Below are 17,672 nucleotides of genomic sequence, written 5' to 3' on the forward strand. Positions count from 1 at the left end.
TACTCCCTTCTCCCTTCTCCCTTCCTACGCATACCCTTTCTTTTATGTTTTTAAAACCCATGTGCTTCAGCCGAAACTGGTTTGGCTCAGTGGATAGAGCGTCGGCCTGCGGACTCAAGGGTCCCAGGTTCGATTCCAGTCAAGGGCATGTACCTTGGTTGCGGGCACATCCCCAGTAGGGGGTGTGCAGGAGGCAGCTGATCGGTGTTTCTCTCTCATCGATGTTTCTAACTCTCTATCCCTCTCTCTTCCTCTCTGTAAAAAATCAATAAAATATATTTAAAAAAATAAAAAAATAAAACCCATGTGCTTCAGAGGAAGATATATTTCCTCTTCAGCTTCAGAGCTAGGTCTGGTTGATTTATAGGTTATCTCAACCCCTTGAAGCAATGACTGGTTTTGGAAGAGGGCCCCGGCAAATCGGCCCTAGCAATCCCCTGGCCATAGGATTGTTCAGAAATGAGCATGAGAACCAATGGGAGCCAATGGGATGCCAGCTATCTAAAGAAAAGTCCTTGCTTCTAAGGTAAAGCCCCTGGGAGAGACACACTCTTTCTCTGGAAGTCACTTTGTACTGTTGGGAAGCCTGGGACTGTCACAGCCTCTCCCCAATGAGGGGAGCTGACCTGAGAACGAAACAACTCCAAGTGTAGGATGTAAATGGGGGATTTGCAGAGACTGCACCAACCGTGAAACCCTTCCTACCTCTAAAGGGCCGAGTGCATACATTTCCTTACTCAGTACATCAGTTGGGGTAAAGTTTTCCATTTTTTGCAGATGAAAGCATACGAATGCTGACACAACATATGCTATATTAAAGATTTCCTCAAAATACAGGTTTATGATCTTAGTGTGAACTGAGTTTCACTTCATAGGTTGGGACGAATAGGGAAAGAAAAGTTGCTTTAGTCTCTGTAACTGTTGATTTAAGTGAATTACCTCAAATAGCACCTAAAATATGAATTCTAAAGTTTCCATTCAATGCAGCATAATAATATGGTTGGTTACAAGAGTTGAAGGCTTTCATTGGCACAAAATGCCAATGACCTTAAAGCAAATTTCAATAAGGGAATTTGTGCTTAAACTGTTTTACCTATCATGTCCTTGAGATCTAATCCTAAAATATCAATGCTGATAAAAAGTAATCAAGATACATTTCTTTGTGAATAATTTATGTATCATAGCATCAGGTTGAGGAATGACATTAAAGAGAGATTTCAATAACTATTTATAGTATCATAAAAATAATCCCAATACTTTTTAAAAGTAGTGCCTTTTCAGACAATTCATTCCTTTAAATAAATTGAAATATTTTAAAATCACAACCTTAAAATTATAAAAATCAAAGCAGGGCAACTTTGAAAAAAGTATTCATCTTCTTCCTTCTCCAGTGCAATCATTTCATATTTTGTTTTGTAGCTGGTATGTCTAGGAAATCAATATATTTAAGGGTGTAGGGAGAGGGGCTGGATATAAAAACAGATGCAAGATGATCCACATGATTATTTTCTAGGAGAAATGTAACTGCATTGGAAGTGAATGTTTCTGAAGATTACTTAGGTACCAAAATAACTGGAAAACCTGTGTTACATTTTGATAGAAAATCTGCTGCCCTTCAAAGATGTTTATTTTGGGGTTTCTACTTTTTCTCCATTAAATTCAGCAGTATTTATTTTGCAGAATACAGATCCATAGGCACTTTGCTATCCATCCTCCATTATTTACTTATATTTAATTTGCTATTTTCATACATTCCTATGCCTTATAATAGCATGTGGCCACAGAGAAAATAATTGGTCATTTAAATTTAAATTGATTTCTATTTCTCTTCCATAGGAAAATAGGAAAGAGAAATAGATATAACAAAATAGAAAGCTCTTAAATTAAGGGGAAATGTATTAAATTAACTCTATTCTTTTTGTGTGTGTGGATATTTATGTTTGAGATTTTAGAATGGAAAGGGAATATGTGATAGGGTCCAAACAAACAATATGAGACAATTTGTAGGTCCTATTTCCAAATATTTAAAACATTTTAATCCAATAAGAATGTTTTGAGGGGAAGAGGACTCATAAACAAAATATCTTAACGAGTGAAATTTTGACCAAAATAAATGACATATCTTTGAATATAGCCATGGTTGGTTTGAGGGGACTGGGAGAAAAAGGAGCATGAAATAACTTTGTCTGATTACTGGGTACCAGATTGAAGTTTGTTCTTTGATTTAAAGTTAATGAATTCAAGGGAACTGCTATGAGGTTCCACCTTTTCATATCAAAATGATAACATTAGGCACCCATACTCTTGAGAACCAGGTTTGGTAGGGCGAAAGCTAATTGATCTAGGTGGAAACACTTTAGGGAAAAGGAGGAGAAGAAAAGAAACCCGACTGTGTATGTAAAATGAGCACTCCCTAAGCTCTACTCTTAGAAGTGGCAGGTTACCTATTTAGATGGGATGATAATTGGGTCCAATGCATTTGTTATATCATTTAATACTTTTTAAATGGAAGCAAACTCAAGTCCTGGAATGTCTGCTCAGTTGTCCTAAACTTTGAAGCTTACTTTAATTAAAAAAAAAAAAAAAAAAAAAAGAAGAAGAAGAAGGAAAGAAAAATCACCAGCGTACTTGACTGAACATAGATATATGATAAATGTATTCGATTCCTCTTATTAAGTTCGGAGGTAAATTTTCCAAGGTAGATAGCAAGGTTAATTTGGGTATTTGAAATTTAAAGAAACTCCTAGGAATTTATGGTTCTATTTTGGGCCAGGTAAGAAAAAGGAGAAAGTTCTTGAAAACTTAAGATTTCTACATTAAAAAAAAATTGAAGTATACAGTTTGACAAAAGTAGAAGGCTACTAGCCAAATATAACAAAATAATATTATAGCATTTTATTTTAAAGAAATGAATATTCCAAGAAATTATTTAATATTTTGATAAATCTACTCAATAATAGAGGATGTTAGTCAAACATATCAAATCATGTAAGGTGTAGAGTCCATCTACTGGCTAAAATCCATTATAGTTTCATCCTGAGGAGGCTAAAAGGGGTAATTCCAATGTAATCCTCATATTTGGAGGCTAGTGATCTGAATCCAAGTCAGCAAGCTCAGTGTACATTCCTGATAACCTATAATTAAGTCACTACCTCTTTCCCAGATACTGGTCTTGCAGAACCGGTTACAGAGGCCATTGGACTGTGGACAGTACACTGCCCAGAGGGAGGGCTCCTAACTCTGACGCCAGGCCAGACCATCAGATATGGCCTGGAGACCCCCAACACCTGGGGGCCTTCTTGCAAGGCCCGAGAAAAGGACCGGAAGCATAATCCATGCTTGTGGGACAAAGATCACAGGGAGGGAGATATAAGGGAGGGCCCCATGCATGTTCCTTCACTCAGATTTGGAAGACTATTCCCTGAGTTCGCTGGCGTATTAAACAGTGTCCCTCCAACTTCCTCAGAAGCATCCTTGGTCTTCTTGGTCTTCTGCAACAATCCATTTATTCGACAAATATTTATTGAATGCCTATAGACCCTGGGGATAGAGTTGAACAAAAAAGTCCCTATCTCATGGAACTTAATTAATAGATTATACTTCATTGGACTTTTGCTGTTAACATAATGACTGGTTGATTTAAACAAGAATTTTGGATGCACTGTATCAAAACAATGTTAAAATTTCCAGTAAGAAAATAATAACAAACAAGTATTAAAATGTATTTTTAATTTCATCCTGCTGAGTAGACTTCATTTTGGTGTGTTGATATTCCCCATTAGAGATAACAAAAACCAATTTGTTAATAAATACTGCCTGTGTGGTTAATCCATTTTCTAAAGGAGATTGCTATAATGTGAAAGCACCAGCTATGTTCAATATAAGCAATATTGGAAAAACATTAGTCATGAGAACTCAAGGTGCCATAATCGCATCTGATGGTTTCAAAGGTGGTGTTTTTTTGTTTTTTGTTTTTTTAAACTACATTCTTATTGATTTCAGAAAGGAAAGGAGAGGGAGAGAGAGATAGAATCATCAATAATGAGAGAGAATCCCTTACTAAGGATTGAGCCCGAAACTCAGGCATATGCCCTGACCAGGAATCAAACTGAGATCTCTTGGTTCATAGGTCAAGATCAATGCTCAATCACTGAGCCATGCCAGCTGGGCAAGAGCCATGAAAGGAGCCTACCTTAACTGCAGAATAATAAAGTTGCATTTAGAAAATTCAAGCTAATTACTGAGAAGGTTCAGGGCAAAAACTGACTAATTTCCATGGCATGGATCTTACCCCGACAAAATGTGCTCCATGGTCAAAAAATGGCAGACGATGATTGAAGCTCATGTTGATATCAAGACTATCAATGATTATTTGTGTCATCTATTTTGTGTTGGTTTTACTAAAAAAATGCAACAATCAGATTAGGAAGATGTCTTATGCTCAGCATAAATAGGTCCATGGAATCCAGAAGATGATGGAAATCATGACCCAAGAGGTGCAGACAAATGACTTGAAAGAAGTGATCAATAACCTGATTCCAGATTGCATTGGAAAAGACATAGAAAAGGCTTGCCAATCAATATATTCACCCCACTCTTCTTTGTTAAAAGTCAAAATGTTGGAGAAGCCCAACACTGAACTGGTAAAACTCATGGAGCTTCATGGTGAAGATAGCAGTTCTGGAAAAGCTCCTGGGGATGAGACAGGTACTAAAAGTTAAATGAGCTGAAAGGTATGCGTCTCCAATCCAAGAATCTGTTTAAAATTCAGACTTTTAATGGTGACAAATAAAAAAAATCCTATTGGTTAAAAAACCTCGCATTGTATCTATGAGTATTAGTTTAAATTCTTCAGATGTCTAGATTTTTAAATATTTTTTTCTTTCTTCTCATTCCCTATGGAGTAATCCTCTTTGCCAGGCTACTTGTGGCACAGTCAATGAGAACACTAATGAAACATAGAAGCTTAATACTATACCTCTCTTCTTTTTCTTTTAAGTTTTCCCTTTCTCCCTTTGAATCTTGTAGGATAATCATGTTTTTCAAGATTAACCCACTCACTCTCTTCTCTGATATCCAATGAAAAACCATTTGTTTATAGTCATTTAAATCTTTGAGCCTTTTCCCAAAGCATCACCATAAACCATTCTTTTCCCTTTTAATCCAATAAATCATTTATTTTCCTATTGTTAAGAAGTTTCTAAAATTAAATAGATTACAAGGTATTTCTTAATGTATCAGAGAATGGCTGGTGGGTCTGAACAAGCCAATCTTGAAGCTACATTTTTTGATGTGTACCAAATTATGTCTTCCCCTTTGTCCTCTACACATGTAACAATTATGTGTCTATTACTCTCTATCACTGGTGCAGACATAATCCTAACACTGTTGTAAAGTTAACTTTACTTATTTAACAATAATTTATTGAGCCTCTACAATAATTTACTCTTGATACTCTTTTGAGCACTAGGCATATGGTAATGAACAAAATAGATTTGTTCTCTAAGGAGAATTTACATTCACTAATTGTTGGAAGATTGTATATTTCTGGTTAATGTTAGAATAAGCCAGTGAATGTTGACATTGCAGATTCTTAGCCAATTTTTTTTTTAAATCACTGTCTTTTACCTTGGAATATACTTTTATCTGGGACATTAATCATTTTTATCATAAAAAAGCAATTAACATCTGTAACAATTTATAGCATGTACTAATGTTCTGTTATCACACTCAACAACCCTAGGAGTACCTCTCAGCTAAATGTTCGAGCATTTAAATTGGGAGTAACTAGAATATGGAAGTCAACCTTCTTCCTAAGAACTTCATTCACTTTACTGAAATGATGATTTCAACATATGATTAGGATAACTTTAAACTTTTCCAAGTTTCCATGGAGCATTATGTGGAAGTAAAATATTACTTCTCTTTAAACATCGTGTTTTCCCCTTTCACGGCTGCAAACAGCTTTTAAGGTGAACCTGGCTCAAGGATATAAGTGAGGAACTTTACAAAGGGTCCACTATGTGACCGCTTAACTGGGGAGGAGTTTAGGGGTCACATGAATTGGGTTTGGGTGAGGGGAAAACTGAAGATGTAGTCCAAAACAAAGTTCTTTGAGGGGTTATATTTTATCTTTAAAATCAGGCTATTATATCTGTATTGCTTCATGTTTGTTTTAATATAAAAACAATGTTTTAATTTATTATCATTGACTAACTAGAGGTCATATGTGAACCCCAGCTTGAGAGTCACTGGGGAAGCTTAATACAGCACTCAGAAGACCTGAGCTCTGTTATCAAACTGCCCAAGTTCCACAACTTCAGATTTTCTCCTCTCTTAAAAAGTCTGCAATCCCTGATTTACTCTCCACAGTGTTGCTGGAAAGATTGGAAGTCAATAAGACATCACTATTATTATTAATAATAAATAACTGGCTTGTTCAACAATATGAACTTGGGTCAGTACAAATATGAAATGGTTCTATTTTTCTCCAATTACTGCTTTCAACTGTGCTACATTGAGTCTCCTTCTCCCACCCCTTCGACAGCTGAGTCAGAGTCCATATCTTTCTGATCTGTTCAGGCCCATTTAACCCAATTTAAAATTCCACCTGGTTTCTGTTTGAAATCTCATCTCTTCCCATCCTCCTTGTTCCAGCAAAGTTTCCATCTAAGAGATTGAAGATTAGGAAACAAATGGGATCAACTTTTTTACTCCCTCTCCTCTCTTTCTCTTGGCACCCCTGCTCCTCCAAAGAATTGGGGTCAGAGGTGGAGAAAGACTGCAAATATCCCCACTTGGCAGGTGTAGGTGTGGTCCTCTATTGTCTGTTGCTCTTTCTCTGTTCAAGATCCATTGGTCTCTGATGCACGTTCAATGGATCCCAGCCAAATACCGAGTCTCCTCTAGAACACACGTGTGAATTATTTCTATGGGCAATGTTGGTGGAAGGGTCATGGGAGTGGAGGGCCCCCCAAGGCAATCTGTTCTGTTCTGGGAAACCTGCCTAACTCACTTACTTTTTACCCCTCCTAATCAACAGTTTCTGAAACCAGGTTCACTTCCATCTTGGATTCTATTCCCCCACAGCATCTTACTGCTGCAATCTCCTCTCCTGGTGGCCTGTCCTCTTGGAGGTTCCTTGGGATCCACTCCCTTTCACTCAGCTTGGGGTGAGGAGGGGAAGCCTGCCACCCTCTATAACAGGAAGAACCTCAGGCTTATCATCTTAGAATATAGCGTTAAGTGGGTACTGGGCTGATGGTTCTAGGTAGCAAAGCCAGTGTGGTCATCTTTTACAAACCCTAGGAGATAAATCTGGGCCTTGGTGGGTGTTCTTCCTCATGAGGAAGACATGACACCTCTTTTTCATCCTTTGGGTCATGGGTGATGACTCCAGGGCTGAACAAAGTCCACGTTCAACATCCTGTTTCCTGTTACACTTGCTACTACCTGCTTGGAAGTGTACACACTTATGCAAATAAAAAGTATTATGTTGGCAGCACAAACACATGCAATCATTTGGGAAAGACAGTTTTGTGATGTATGCCACCATCAAGGCGTAACAGCTTGGCTTTCTTATACCTCTCATCAAAATGGGCAACTAAGCTTGCTGGCTGCTGGCAGGGGAGCTGTTAGTGCTATCACTGCGGGGAAGTGAGTGAGAAGTGGAGAGAGGCTTCTATCTTCTCTGAGTCTGGGCCATATATTTAGAGCCTTTCTTTGAATTCAAGGGAAGTTTTTTTTTTTTTTTTTTTTATTGCCTGTTGTTGTAATTATTGTTGTTATAACATAGAGGTAGGGAAGCATTTTATACCCTTTGGGTGTACTTGGAATATCAGCATTAAATAGAACCAGAGGTATCTTGTCTTACAGCAAACTCTGTGTTTCCGTTTTGTGGGGTCAGACCTCCATGCACCAAAACGCTCACCCAGAAGCTGGGGAATTTCTCCAGCAGACAGCTGAGTAGGCTGGCACCAGCTCTTCTTCCACGATTGGCTTCAGTATTTCAAAGGGAAGCTTTTTAAAAGGAGGAAAAATTGACACACTTCAGACATTACGTAATAGGTGAATCAAAGTCCCACAATGTCACATAGTGTTTCTCAATGTCACAGTGGCAGGTCTTCTGTTTTAGCATCTACTGTCAGTTCTATCTTCTCCCCCTGAAATGAAGCCCTCAAAAGTCCCTGACTCTAGTTTGCAGGTACTGTATCCATGGCCCAGTCTTTCCAAAGCAGCAAAGCAGCCTTTTCTGATGGCCTGCAGCCCTTTTCCACAGTTCCAGAATTGTCCCCAACGCTGTCTGTCCTCTGTGGAGTGGAGGACATTCTCACACCCTCTACCCTGTACCTTGCCTCAGAGAGAGCCACTGTGACACACTGATAGAGCAGCTAAGAGCTCATCCCAGCCTAAGGTAACCCCATGAAGCTTAGGCCACAGAGGAGGGAGTGCAAGAAATGCTGCTTTTCTGCCTGGCCAGTGTGGCTCAGTGGTTGAGCATTGAACTTATGAACTTGTTTAATTTCCGGTCTGGGTTTTGGCTCCATCCCTAGTGGGAGGAGTGCAGGAGACAGCCAATCGATGTTTCTCTCTCATTGATGTTTCTATCTCTCCCTCTCCCTACCTTTCTCTAAATAAATAAATAAATAAATAATAAATAAATAAATAAATAAATAAATTTTAAAATTATATAAATATATATATACTAGAGGCCCGATGCATGAAAATTCGTGCAAGAGTAGGCCTTCCTTTCTCTGGCTTCCGGCACCGGCTTCCCTCCGGCACCCGGGACCCGGGCTTCCCTCCTCCAGCTGCCTGCAGACACCCAGGACCCGGGCTGGCTTCCCTTCAGCCTGGCTTCATAAGGAAGGACGTCCAGAAGATGTCCGGTCTAATTAGCATATTACCCTTTTATTACTATATCAATATATATACATATTTAAAGAAATGCTGGTTTTCTTTTCACTCTTAAATTCAACCCCAAGCGCCTTCTGCCAGGCAACAGGCAATTCAATCTCACTCATCAATGGGGCTCCCTCCTCCACACACAAAGTGCTGTTCCAAGGTGCTGGGGTCTGATGTGGAACAAATATTTGGGGAGGCCTTACACGTTTCTGCCTAGCCTGGTCACTGATAAGCTGCCCATCATCCGAGCCACCACTGTCCCCTGAAGTCTAGTGAGTCTGTGAATTCTGTGTCAAATTAGGGGCATAAGAACCTATCTAAAGTCTCACTATCCTAGGGATCCCATGGGGCCAGTACCTATTTCTGTCCCCTCCCAAATGTTCTGCCAGGGAGTGAAATGTGGGTCCTCATCACTCTCCTTTATCCCTCTCCTTCCCAGTTTTAGGCATTCTCTACTTCTTTCCTTACTACTTTCATTTCTCTACCCTTCAAAAACATCTGTTATAACCTCTTTAATGAATTTAGGCCAGAGGTCACTAACCTGTGGCTGGCGGAAGTTTTGGTTTAACTCATGCAGTATTTTTTGTTTGTTTAAATGAAATTAGTTACCAGCATTTAAAAATTGGATGAGTTCACATAAAAATCTATAATTCTAATTTCCTGTGGACATTTGGCAAAAACTGGCTTTTACTGCATGGCAATTACCAGTTGGGACAGAGAAGGGCTGTCCCAGCAGGGGCTCTGTCTGCTCAGGCCTGGCCCCGCCCACTTCACCAATTAGTTAACAGCACCTGCCTGACCTGAAGAGCATTGGACTTTGGGATGCTCGGCTGTGGTCTTTCTCAAAAGCCAGGGAGAGGGACTGTTTGCCCCTAGAACATATGTATAGGCCAAGATGAGGGAGTATAAAATCTGGTTATCTTTGCTCCACATTAACAATAAAAAATAGCTACCATATTCAGGAATTGCATCGAAGCCTAGGCCCCTCCCAGAAGCAATGCCATTTAACCCTTGCAGAAACCATGTGACTGAAGGACTATTAATCCTATTTTATGGATGGGAAGACTGAGTTCTGAGAAAAAATGACTTGGCCACGTCATAAAACTAATAAATAGTGGACCTTGAAATGCAAGTATATGTGACCCTGCTACTGGGTTGTATGGCCTTTCCTACCATCGACATCTGTGGCCCTTCTTCAAGGGATTAAAGGCACCGGAATTAACTGCCAACTTAAATGAGATCAGATCCTGAATCGGAAGTCAAATCACCTTGGCACTAAGTGAAAACTAGTGCCTTCCTCCACTCCTGTTCCCTCTTCCAGAAGGAGGCTATTTTCTAAACACCTCTTGAATAACAGCTGTTATTCAATAGATGTGTGAATTTTATTAACCCTGGGTGCTTGCCTTAAATTTTATTTTATTATTTTGTTATTTGAAAAATATTTTTATTGATTTCAGAGAGGAAGGGAGAGGGAGAGAGAGATAGAAACATCAATGATGAGAGAGAATCATTGATGGCTGCCTCCTGCACGCCCCCTACTGGGGATAGAGCCTGCAACCCAGGCATGTGCCCTACACCGGAATTGAACCCGGGACCCTTCAGTCCGAAGGCCAATGCTCTATCCACTGAGCCAAACCAGCTAGGGCTGCCTTAAATTTTAAAGTGTGTGAGAGAGTATTTGTGTGGCAGGGAGGAGACAAGGAGAAGGGCTGAGGAAGGAGAACACTCATGATTCCTCCTATGGTGGGCCACAGAGCTGTTGAAAAGATAAGCATACACACATACTAGAAGTAAAGTGTTTTCCAAAATGTAAAATAGCTACAGGAAAAGAAAGCCTTAAAATGAGTCCAAATGCTTTGGGATTTGCCTTAGCCAGCTGCTCAGTGGTTAGAGCGTTAGCCATGTGTCTGATTCGGGTTAAGGGCACCTACCTCTGTTGCAGGCTCCATTCCAGCCCATGGGGGCATGTGGGAGGCAACCAACTGAGGTGTCTCTTTCACATTGATGTTTCTCACTCTCTGTCTCTCGCCCTCCCTTCCACTCTCTCTAAAAATCAATGGGCTCTAGCCTGTTTGGCTCAGTAGATAGAGGGCCGGCCCTCGGACTGAAGAATCCCAGGTTGATTCTGGTCAAGGGCATGTGCCTGGGTTGCAGGGTTGATCCCCAGTAGGGGGCATGCAGGAGGCAGCCAAACAATGATTCTCATCATTGATATTTCTATTTCTCTCTCCCTCTCCCTTCCTCTCTTAAATCAATAAAAATATATTTTTAAAAAATCAATGGGAAAAAATATCCTTGAGTCAGGGTTAACAACAACAAAAAACTTTGAGATTTTTAATTTGTTTGTTTGCTTTTTGGTATGTGTGTAAATTCATAGAAGTAGAATGCTACCTAATATGATAAGCTTTAAAGTTGACAAACTAATGAATTCAGAATCAAGCATTTAATCAAACTTGTAGGTTTACATTTGCATATTTATAGTGTAATGAATCTCACATTGTCTAATAGACTAAAAATTTGTATTTTATTAGCATTTAGTTACATATTTTGAAACAATAATTGATGCTTCATAAACTTGTAATGAAATTTTCTCTGATGAATTTAAGCTAAAATATAATGAGCTATGTGTGGTTAAGTAATATTTTAAGATATTTTTTAAATTGTTTTTTGTAGAGGTACATATTGAAAGAGATAACTTGATATGCTGTTAAATTGATATCCTTCAAAACAGTGCAACTGTTTAGTATCACACATGAAAGAAAATTAGATTATTGAATAACAGATAAGGAGGCTATAGATGCTGATGGAATTATAATTCCATTTCTAGATGAGATAGATGGGAAACTTCATGCAATTAATTTTGTACAGCCTGTAAAAAACAACAACAACCTAACAACACCCTGACAACTAGATTGATTTTTCAGTAGCTATAATGAGATGCTTTTAGAAGCACAGCAATAGTGTTTCCTTTTGGGGGTTGGGGGGCCCAGGAAAGGAAACTATGTGAAATTTTACTATGTGAAAAAGTTCCTTAGTTAATTTTAATGATTTGTCAGTTGTTGGTGTTTTTTTCTGACTGAGGTTATTCTCTGGTATTCAGTGAATCTAGATTTTCAGCCCTGCTAGATATCCTAAAGCGAAACAACCAGGTCTATTGATGGCAGTTCCAAGTTCTTTTACAACAACTACTTAAGGTCTAATATTGCTCATATAAAAAGATAATAACTAAATGGCATTTACTACATTTATGTTCTGATATAAGGATTCATGTATATTACCATTGCATACCGGAAACTGAGGCTCAGAGAGGTAAAATGACTTGCCTAAAAGTCACCCAGCACGTAACTGGCTGAGGTCGGTCCCAAACCCTGATCTCAGTATTCTTTCCACTGGAGACGCTGGTCTCATTGCTTTGGCCTCTCTTTGTCTAGTAGAATTGAATGTCAGCTAATGTTTTACACCCCTGATATCCTTGTATTTTGCTTATTGCTAATCTTTAGTGTTGTCAATGTGGACATATTTATCAGACCTCTCAACAAAGGTCATGTTAAATAACAACACTAGTATGGCATCAACAAAATTTAGACTGTGATAAAGTCTACATGACCAGTTGCTTCAATAAAGTTTTAAGGAAAACTAAATTGGAGTGAGTACCTATAGATTAAAAGAGACAAGAGACAGACCAACCAAATGCATTGTGTTTTGAAACTTGTTTGAATCCTGATTCAAATAAAACAACTGAGAAAAGAATTATTAACCAATCAGGGAAAGTTAAACAATGGATATTTAATGGTATCAAGGAATTATTGTTAACTTTTACATGTAATGCTGGTATTGTGTGTGGTTAAGTATCTAAAATGTTAAGGTATTTTTAAAAATTGTTACTTATTAGAGGAACATATTGAAAGAGATAAATTGATATGCTGTTAGGGAGTGCCTTCAAAACAGTGCAACAAGTGGAGATGATTGGTCTTTAGTTGGTAATTGTTGAAGCTGTGCTTGGGGCACTTGAGGATTCATTATATTATCCTGCCTACTTTTGAGTCTGTTTCACATCTTCCACAAAAGAATGCATTGTAGCCCCACCAGTGTGGCTCAGTGGTTGACGGTGGACCCATGAACCAGAAGGTCAGGGGTTCAGTTCTGGTCAGGGCACATGCCCGGTTGCAGGCTCATCCCCAGTAGGGGGCGTGCAGGAGGCAGCCGATCAATGATTCTCATCATTGATGTTTCCATCTCTCTCTCTCTCTCTCTCTCTCTCTCTCTCTCTCTCTCTTTTCCTCTCTGAAATCAATAAAAACATATAAAAATATTTTTTTAAAAGACTGCATTGTTTAACTATGAACCCAAAGCAGATCATTCCTTTGATTTTAAATTGTATAATAATGCCTCATTTCAGGAATGCCTCTGAAGGGCACTAGAAGTAATCGAGTCCAATCTCCACGTCCCCTTCCTTTACTTTTGGGCACAAAGTGGGAGGTGAGGGAGTGGTGGAGAGTGGGGGTTGTTCTCTCCTCTTCCTCCCTTCAGGGTCCAGTTTCAAGCTGGATAACCTCCAAAAGATTTCTAATCTTTCCTAAACTAAAGCCTGAATTAGGGGGCGGGGGAGGTGGTAGATGTAACGGGGAAAATGCCGGTTGACAGCATTTAGACGCCTTGTTTAATCTTTGGTCTTGATCTTGCTAATTAATCACTTTGTGGTCACTGAGCCGACGAACGTATACCTTTAATTTTTCTGCTCACGTGACAATGTTTTGGTTTTAGAATCCTTTTTGCTGTACAGGAAATTCTCGGAGAGCTGACGTCACCACCACCGGTTACAGTAATTACTGTATTGACGCTACTTGTTTTCAAAGCTTGCAACGTTGAGGTGCCGCGTCAGGACAGTTTTAGAGTTCAGACTTGAGTCATTATTTTTCTGTGATTTGATCTTTAGGCAGTGTTGACCCTGGAGCCCTGAAAAGAGCTGGGTTTCTTTTTTTGGATCTCTGTTGATGTATTTCCCAGGTTGTGTCCCGGGCACAAAGCAGAGAATGCACTACACTCCCCCCCCCCCCCCCGCGCCCCCGCGTAGGGGAACCACTGGCAGCGTTTGCTGCAGCGGTGCGCCTGCGCAGCTGGTTCCCACCACCTCGCCCGCCATCCCCCGTCCGGCTAGCAGGGGGCGCTGTGAGGCAATGGACCGGGCCTCGCCCCAGGGTTCTGGAACCGAGTGCAAAAGGGCAGGAGGCGAGGCGGGCTGAGGGGCGTTCTATCCCTGCCTGCGCTGGTCTCTATCGCCCTTTGTCCTCCAGCCTCCCCGGGCACTGGGCCTGCGGGCCTGGTTGCTAGGCGGAAGCGGGGCGCGGCGGCGGCCGCGGCGGCGGCCCGGGCGTTTGAAAAGCGGCTACGCAGGCGGCAAAAGGTCCTCAGGCGGCGGGTCGCCCCTGGTTGCAGAGTGGCCCGGCGGGTGGCAGAGCCGCAGTTTGCCTTGAGTCGGGCCGGGTTAGGAGCCGGGCTGGCGGCCCGGGGTCGGGGAGCCGGGCGCGCTGCAGGCGGCGGCGGCGGGGTCGGGAGCGAGCGGTGGGGGCCCCGCCGGGGGCCGCGGGTCACCCGAAACTCACCCGGGCCCCTTCCCTCCAGCAGACCCCGCCTGCGGGCCGCAGACCGCGACCATGGTCTCCAAATCCGACCAGCTGCTCATCGTCGTGTCCATCCTAGAAGGTGAGCGGCCCGGGACTTCCTTTTGCAAGCGCTGCTTCCTGAGTGTTGTGAACTGTGCTTGTGTGAACCCCGAGGACCCTGCCGTCTCCGCTTCCGTGGTCCCCAAAGACCTGTTCCGAGTTGTACGTGGTGAGGCCTGAGAGGCAATTGATTTGAAAGCCCCCCGGGGCAGTCGGGGCGCCGGGAGGGAGCGGTGGTATTTAGCGCGCCGGCCGCGGCCCCCGGGGAGGGAGGGGAAACGATTTCCAGCCGCAGCCCGTCGATGCCTTCCACTGGGGAGCCCAGCGTGTGGCCTGGAAAGCACGTTCTGCTCAGCGACCGCCCGGTGAAGGCGTTTTTGCAAGAATCTCCCTTTGACTCGCCTACGTGTTCCTGCCGTTTGGGAGGCCTGCGGAGGCCTTTGCCTTTGCAGGTCTGGATGGAGGACCTGGAGGCTGTGCAGAGGGTGTCGGTTCCGCACGCCCTGACCTTGGTGTTTGTCGGAGCGTCCTCGAGGGCCAGGCCCTGTGCTGGGAATGGCAGGGTAAACTAGTGCTGGTGCTGAAAGCTAGGGTTGGAGGATGTGTCAACTAGTGATTCACGGGGTAGGGAAGAGGGGATGCCCACCTTTTGGGGAAGCGGGGGGGAGGCTCCCTGGAGGAGGTGAAGTTGATTTGGTTCCTAAAGGGAGGTTAGGGATTTGTCAGGTGAAAACAGGGAGGAAGGGGCCTTCCGGGCAAAGGGAAGCGCAAAGGGCACTTAAGGTGTCGAAAAGCAAGGCGTGTTGTGTGATTTTTTTTTTTGTGGGGTGAGGGAAGTAGACACTGTAAACCCCTGATTTTTGAGTTTTGGAACAGTAGAATGACAAGAAACCATAAAGAGTTGGGACAGTTTTAACTGTCAGGTTACTAATTGTTGGAAGTCATAGGCCTGAAATCCCATTGTCGTTTTGTCAACAAAAGCCTTTGGACTTAGCGCTGTATCCCATGAGGAAATGGAAATAGGAGGCACCCTCTTTCCATTCAAGGATGTGGGGGGTCTTGTCTACTTGGGAGTATCAAATCAGTGTGCAGGCAGGACACAGTATGTTGGGGTATATCCTATCTTGAACATGTATGATATGAGCTATGAACATAGGTTTGGGGGATGGGTGGGAATGATGGCTGAAGTGCTCTGAATGGTAAGCTTTAGATGGGTGGACAGAAGAGAGGCCTTCCAGGCGATTGGACAACCGGGGCGATGAGGGCATGAGCATGGTAGGTGGGACGGTGAAGAGGTAGCGGACGAGCAGGGTAGGTAGGGGAAGGTGAATACTTAGGAATGTGGTGAGAAAGAAGCTGGTGTAACTAGAGTGAAAGGCCTTGAAGGATCTTGAAAGACAGTTTGATGTGCTAAGTAACAGAGAGGCGTGCTATATTCCCAGGCAGGATAAAGTTGTTTGCAAGTTTAGTACTAGCAGCGTGCGGGGTCGAGAACCTGGAATCAGGGATGTCAGTTAGGTGTTGCCACAAACAAATCTAAAGCTGGCACTTGGTCCTCCCTCCAAACTGTTCCTCTTGTGTTTGTATTTCTATTCATCTTAACCACGCCGTTGCCTCAAGCCCGGAACCTGGGAGAGTCATCCTCTTCCTCCCTATCCCCAACTTCCAAATTGTCACCAGGAGTTGTTGCTTTTATTTTTAAAATAATAGCAGATGGTTCATAGAAACTTTAAATAAATGAGCTTCCATTGTGAGTGCCCTGCTTTGGGGTCCTCATTATCTACCTAATCTATTGTAATAATATTTCGTAAGTGTTTCCTTCCTTTCTAGAAAATACCTCCCGTCCACCTTACTACCTGGGGATACTCTTTCTGAAATGCATATCCCATTTTCTAAAAATCCTTCGCTGTCCTAAAGGATAATGTCTGTATTTCTTAGAATAGCATACCCTTTATGGAAGACCACTTGCATTCCTTTCAGCCTTCTCCCTTCCTGCCACCTATTCATGTGTTCCCAGCCCTTCAACTGCATGTATTGAACTGCTTGCAATTTCTTGACGACACTTCTAAGAAATGCCCTTTCTTTGAAAGAAAATGACTGGGTTTCTACCACGAGCAGAATTTGGGCCATGTACCCAATTTTAAGGATGAAAAAGACAGGGTTTCTGTTCTCAAGGTGTCCCTTGTCTTTGGGACGAGGCAGGTACCTAGTTATTGTACTACATAGCCTCTGTTCTCAAGCTTATTGGAGGTCATCCTTATGATCGTCTGAAAATATAGGTTTTTTGACATGTGAAATTCATTTGGGGAACCTAGTGATATTTTAGAGCAACTGAAAATGAGGTCCAGAGAGAAACTTCTGTGAGTGCTAATTGGGAGAGCCAGGCCATATGTAGCAAGATTCCTACTGGGGAGTTCAGTGAGAGCCTCAGGTGAAATTCACAGGTTTGCAATCAAGGTGTTTCTTAGCTTAATTGCTAACTAAGCTTGTACCAGGGTGAGGAGCAGCCGGGAAGAATTTATTTAAGAGTGATTAAAAGTCCTTAACCAAGATCTGCCTCACCAGACCTACAAACAGGTTGACTGTAAGATTCTTGCTGCTTCTTCCTTAGTTCTTTAGCTTCCTGTTTTAGGGTTTTATTTCTTTCCACTAGACCTTCCATTCCTTGAGGGCAAGTACTCTGTTTTACTTTTTTTGCATCCCATCATCTGACATAATCCCTGTCTCTGAACATGCCTTTGGTAAACAGTGAAGAAACAGGGTCAGGCAGTACAAATGAAATGTGATGCGTAGATAGAATGCTTAATATTTCTTGCAAATATACAACATTGTCCTTGAGAACAAAATGAATGAATACATGTGTTTATTTTCTTTTAGCTAATTTACAAAATTTTCTTAACTGTTAACAAAAAAATCAATATACAGATAAATTTGTTTTATTTGCTAATTTGATTATTTCCTAACTATCTCCAGATGACTTTGTTCTATAGCACTTTGTACTGGTACAGTAATATCTAAAATTGGTGTAATGACATTTTTAATTCTTTATTTCTAAATTATTACTGCTCAAGGTGTAAACAAAGGGCAACAGCATCGACATTAACT

The 17,672-nt window shown here is 41.6% G+C and overlaps 1 protein-coding gene and 1 pseudogene across 2 annotated transcripts in view; both read left to right on the top strand.

Moving 5' to 3' along the window:
* Nucleotides 1-3,871: 3,871 nt before the first annotated feature.
* Nucleotides 3,872-4,721, top strand: LOC103286201 (40S ribosomal protein S3a-like; annotated as a pseudogene).
* Nucleotides 4,722-14,202: 9,481 nt separating this feature from the next.
* The window catches only part of CEP120 (centrosomal protein 120), a 75,972-nt gene continuing 72,502 nt past the window's right edge, over nucleotides 14,203-17,672 (top strand). For both annotated transcript variants that reach the window (XM_054714959.1, XM_028145141.2), the window contains exons 1-2: nucleotides 14,203-14,308; nucleotides 14,530-14,607. In XM_054714959.1, coding sequence (XP_054570934.1) covers nucleotides 14,559-14,607 — 49 coding nt within the window. In that variant the 5' untranslated portion in view covers nucleotides 14,203-14,308; nucleotides 14,530-14,558. The remainder of the gene's footprint in view (nucleotides 14,309-14,529; nucleotides 14,608-17,672) is intronic.

This window comes from Eptesicus fuscus, chromosome 4, assembly GCF_027574615.1.
Source record: "Eptesicus fuscus isolate TK198812 chromosome 4, DD_ASM_mEF_20220401, whole genome shotgun sequence".
Lineage (NCBI taxonomy): Eukaryota > Metazoa > Chordata > Mammalia > Chiroptera > Vespertilionidae > Eptesicus > Eptesicus fuscus.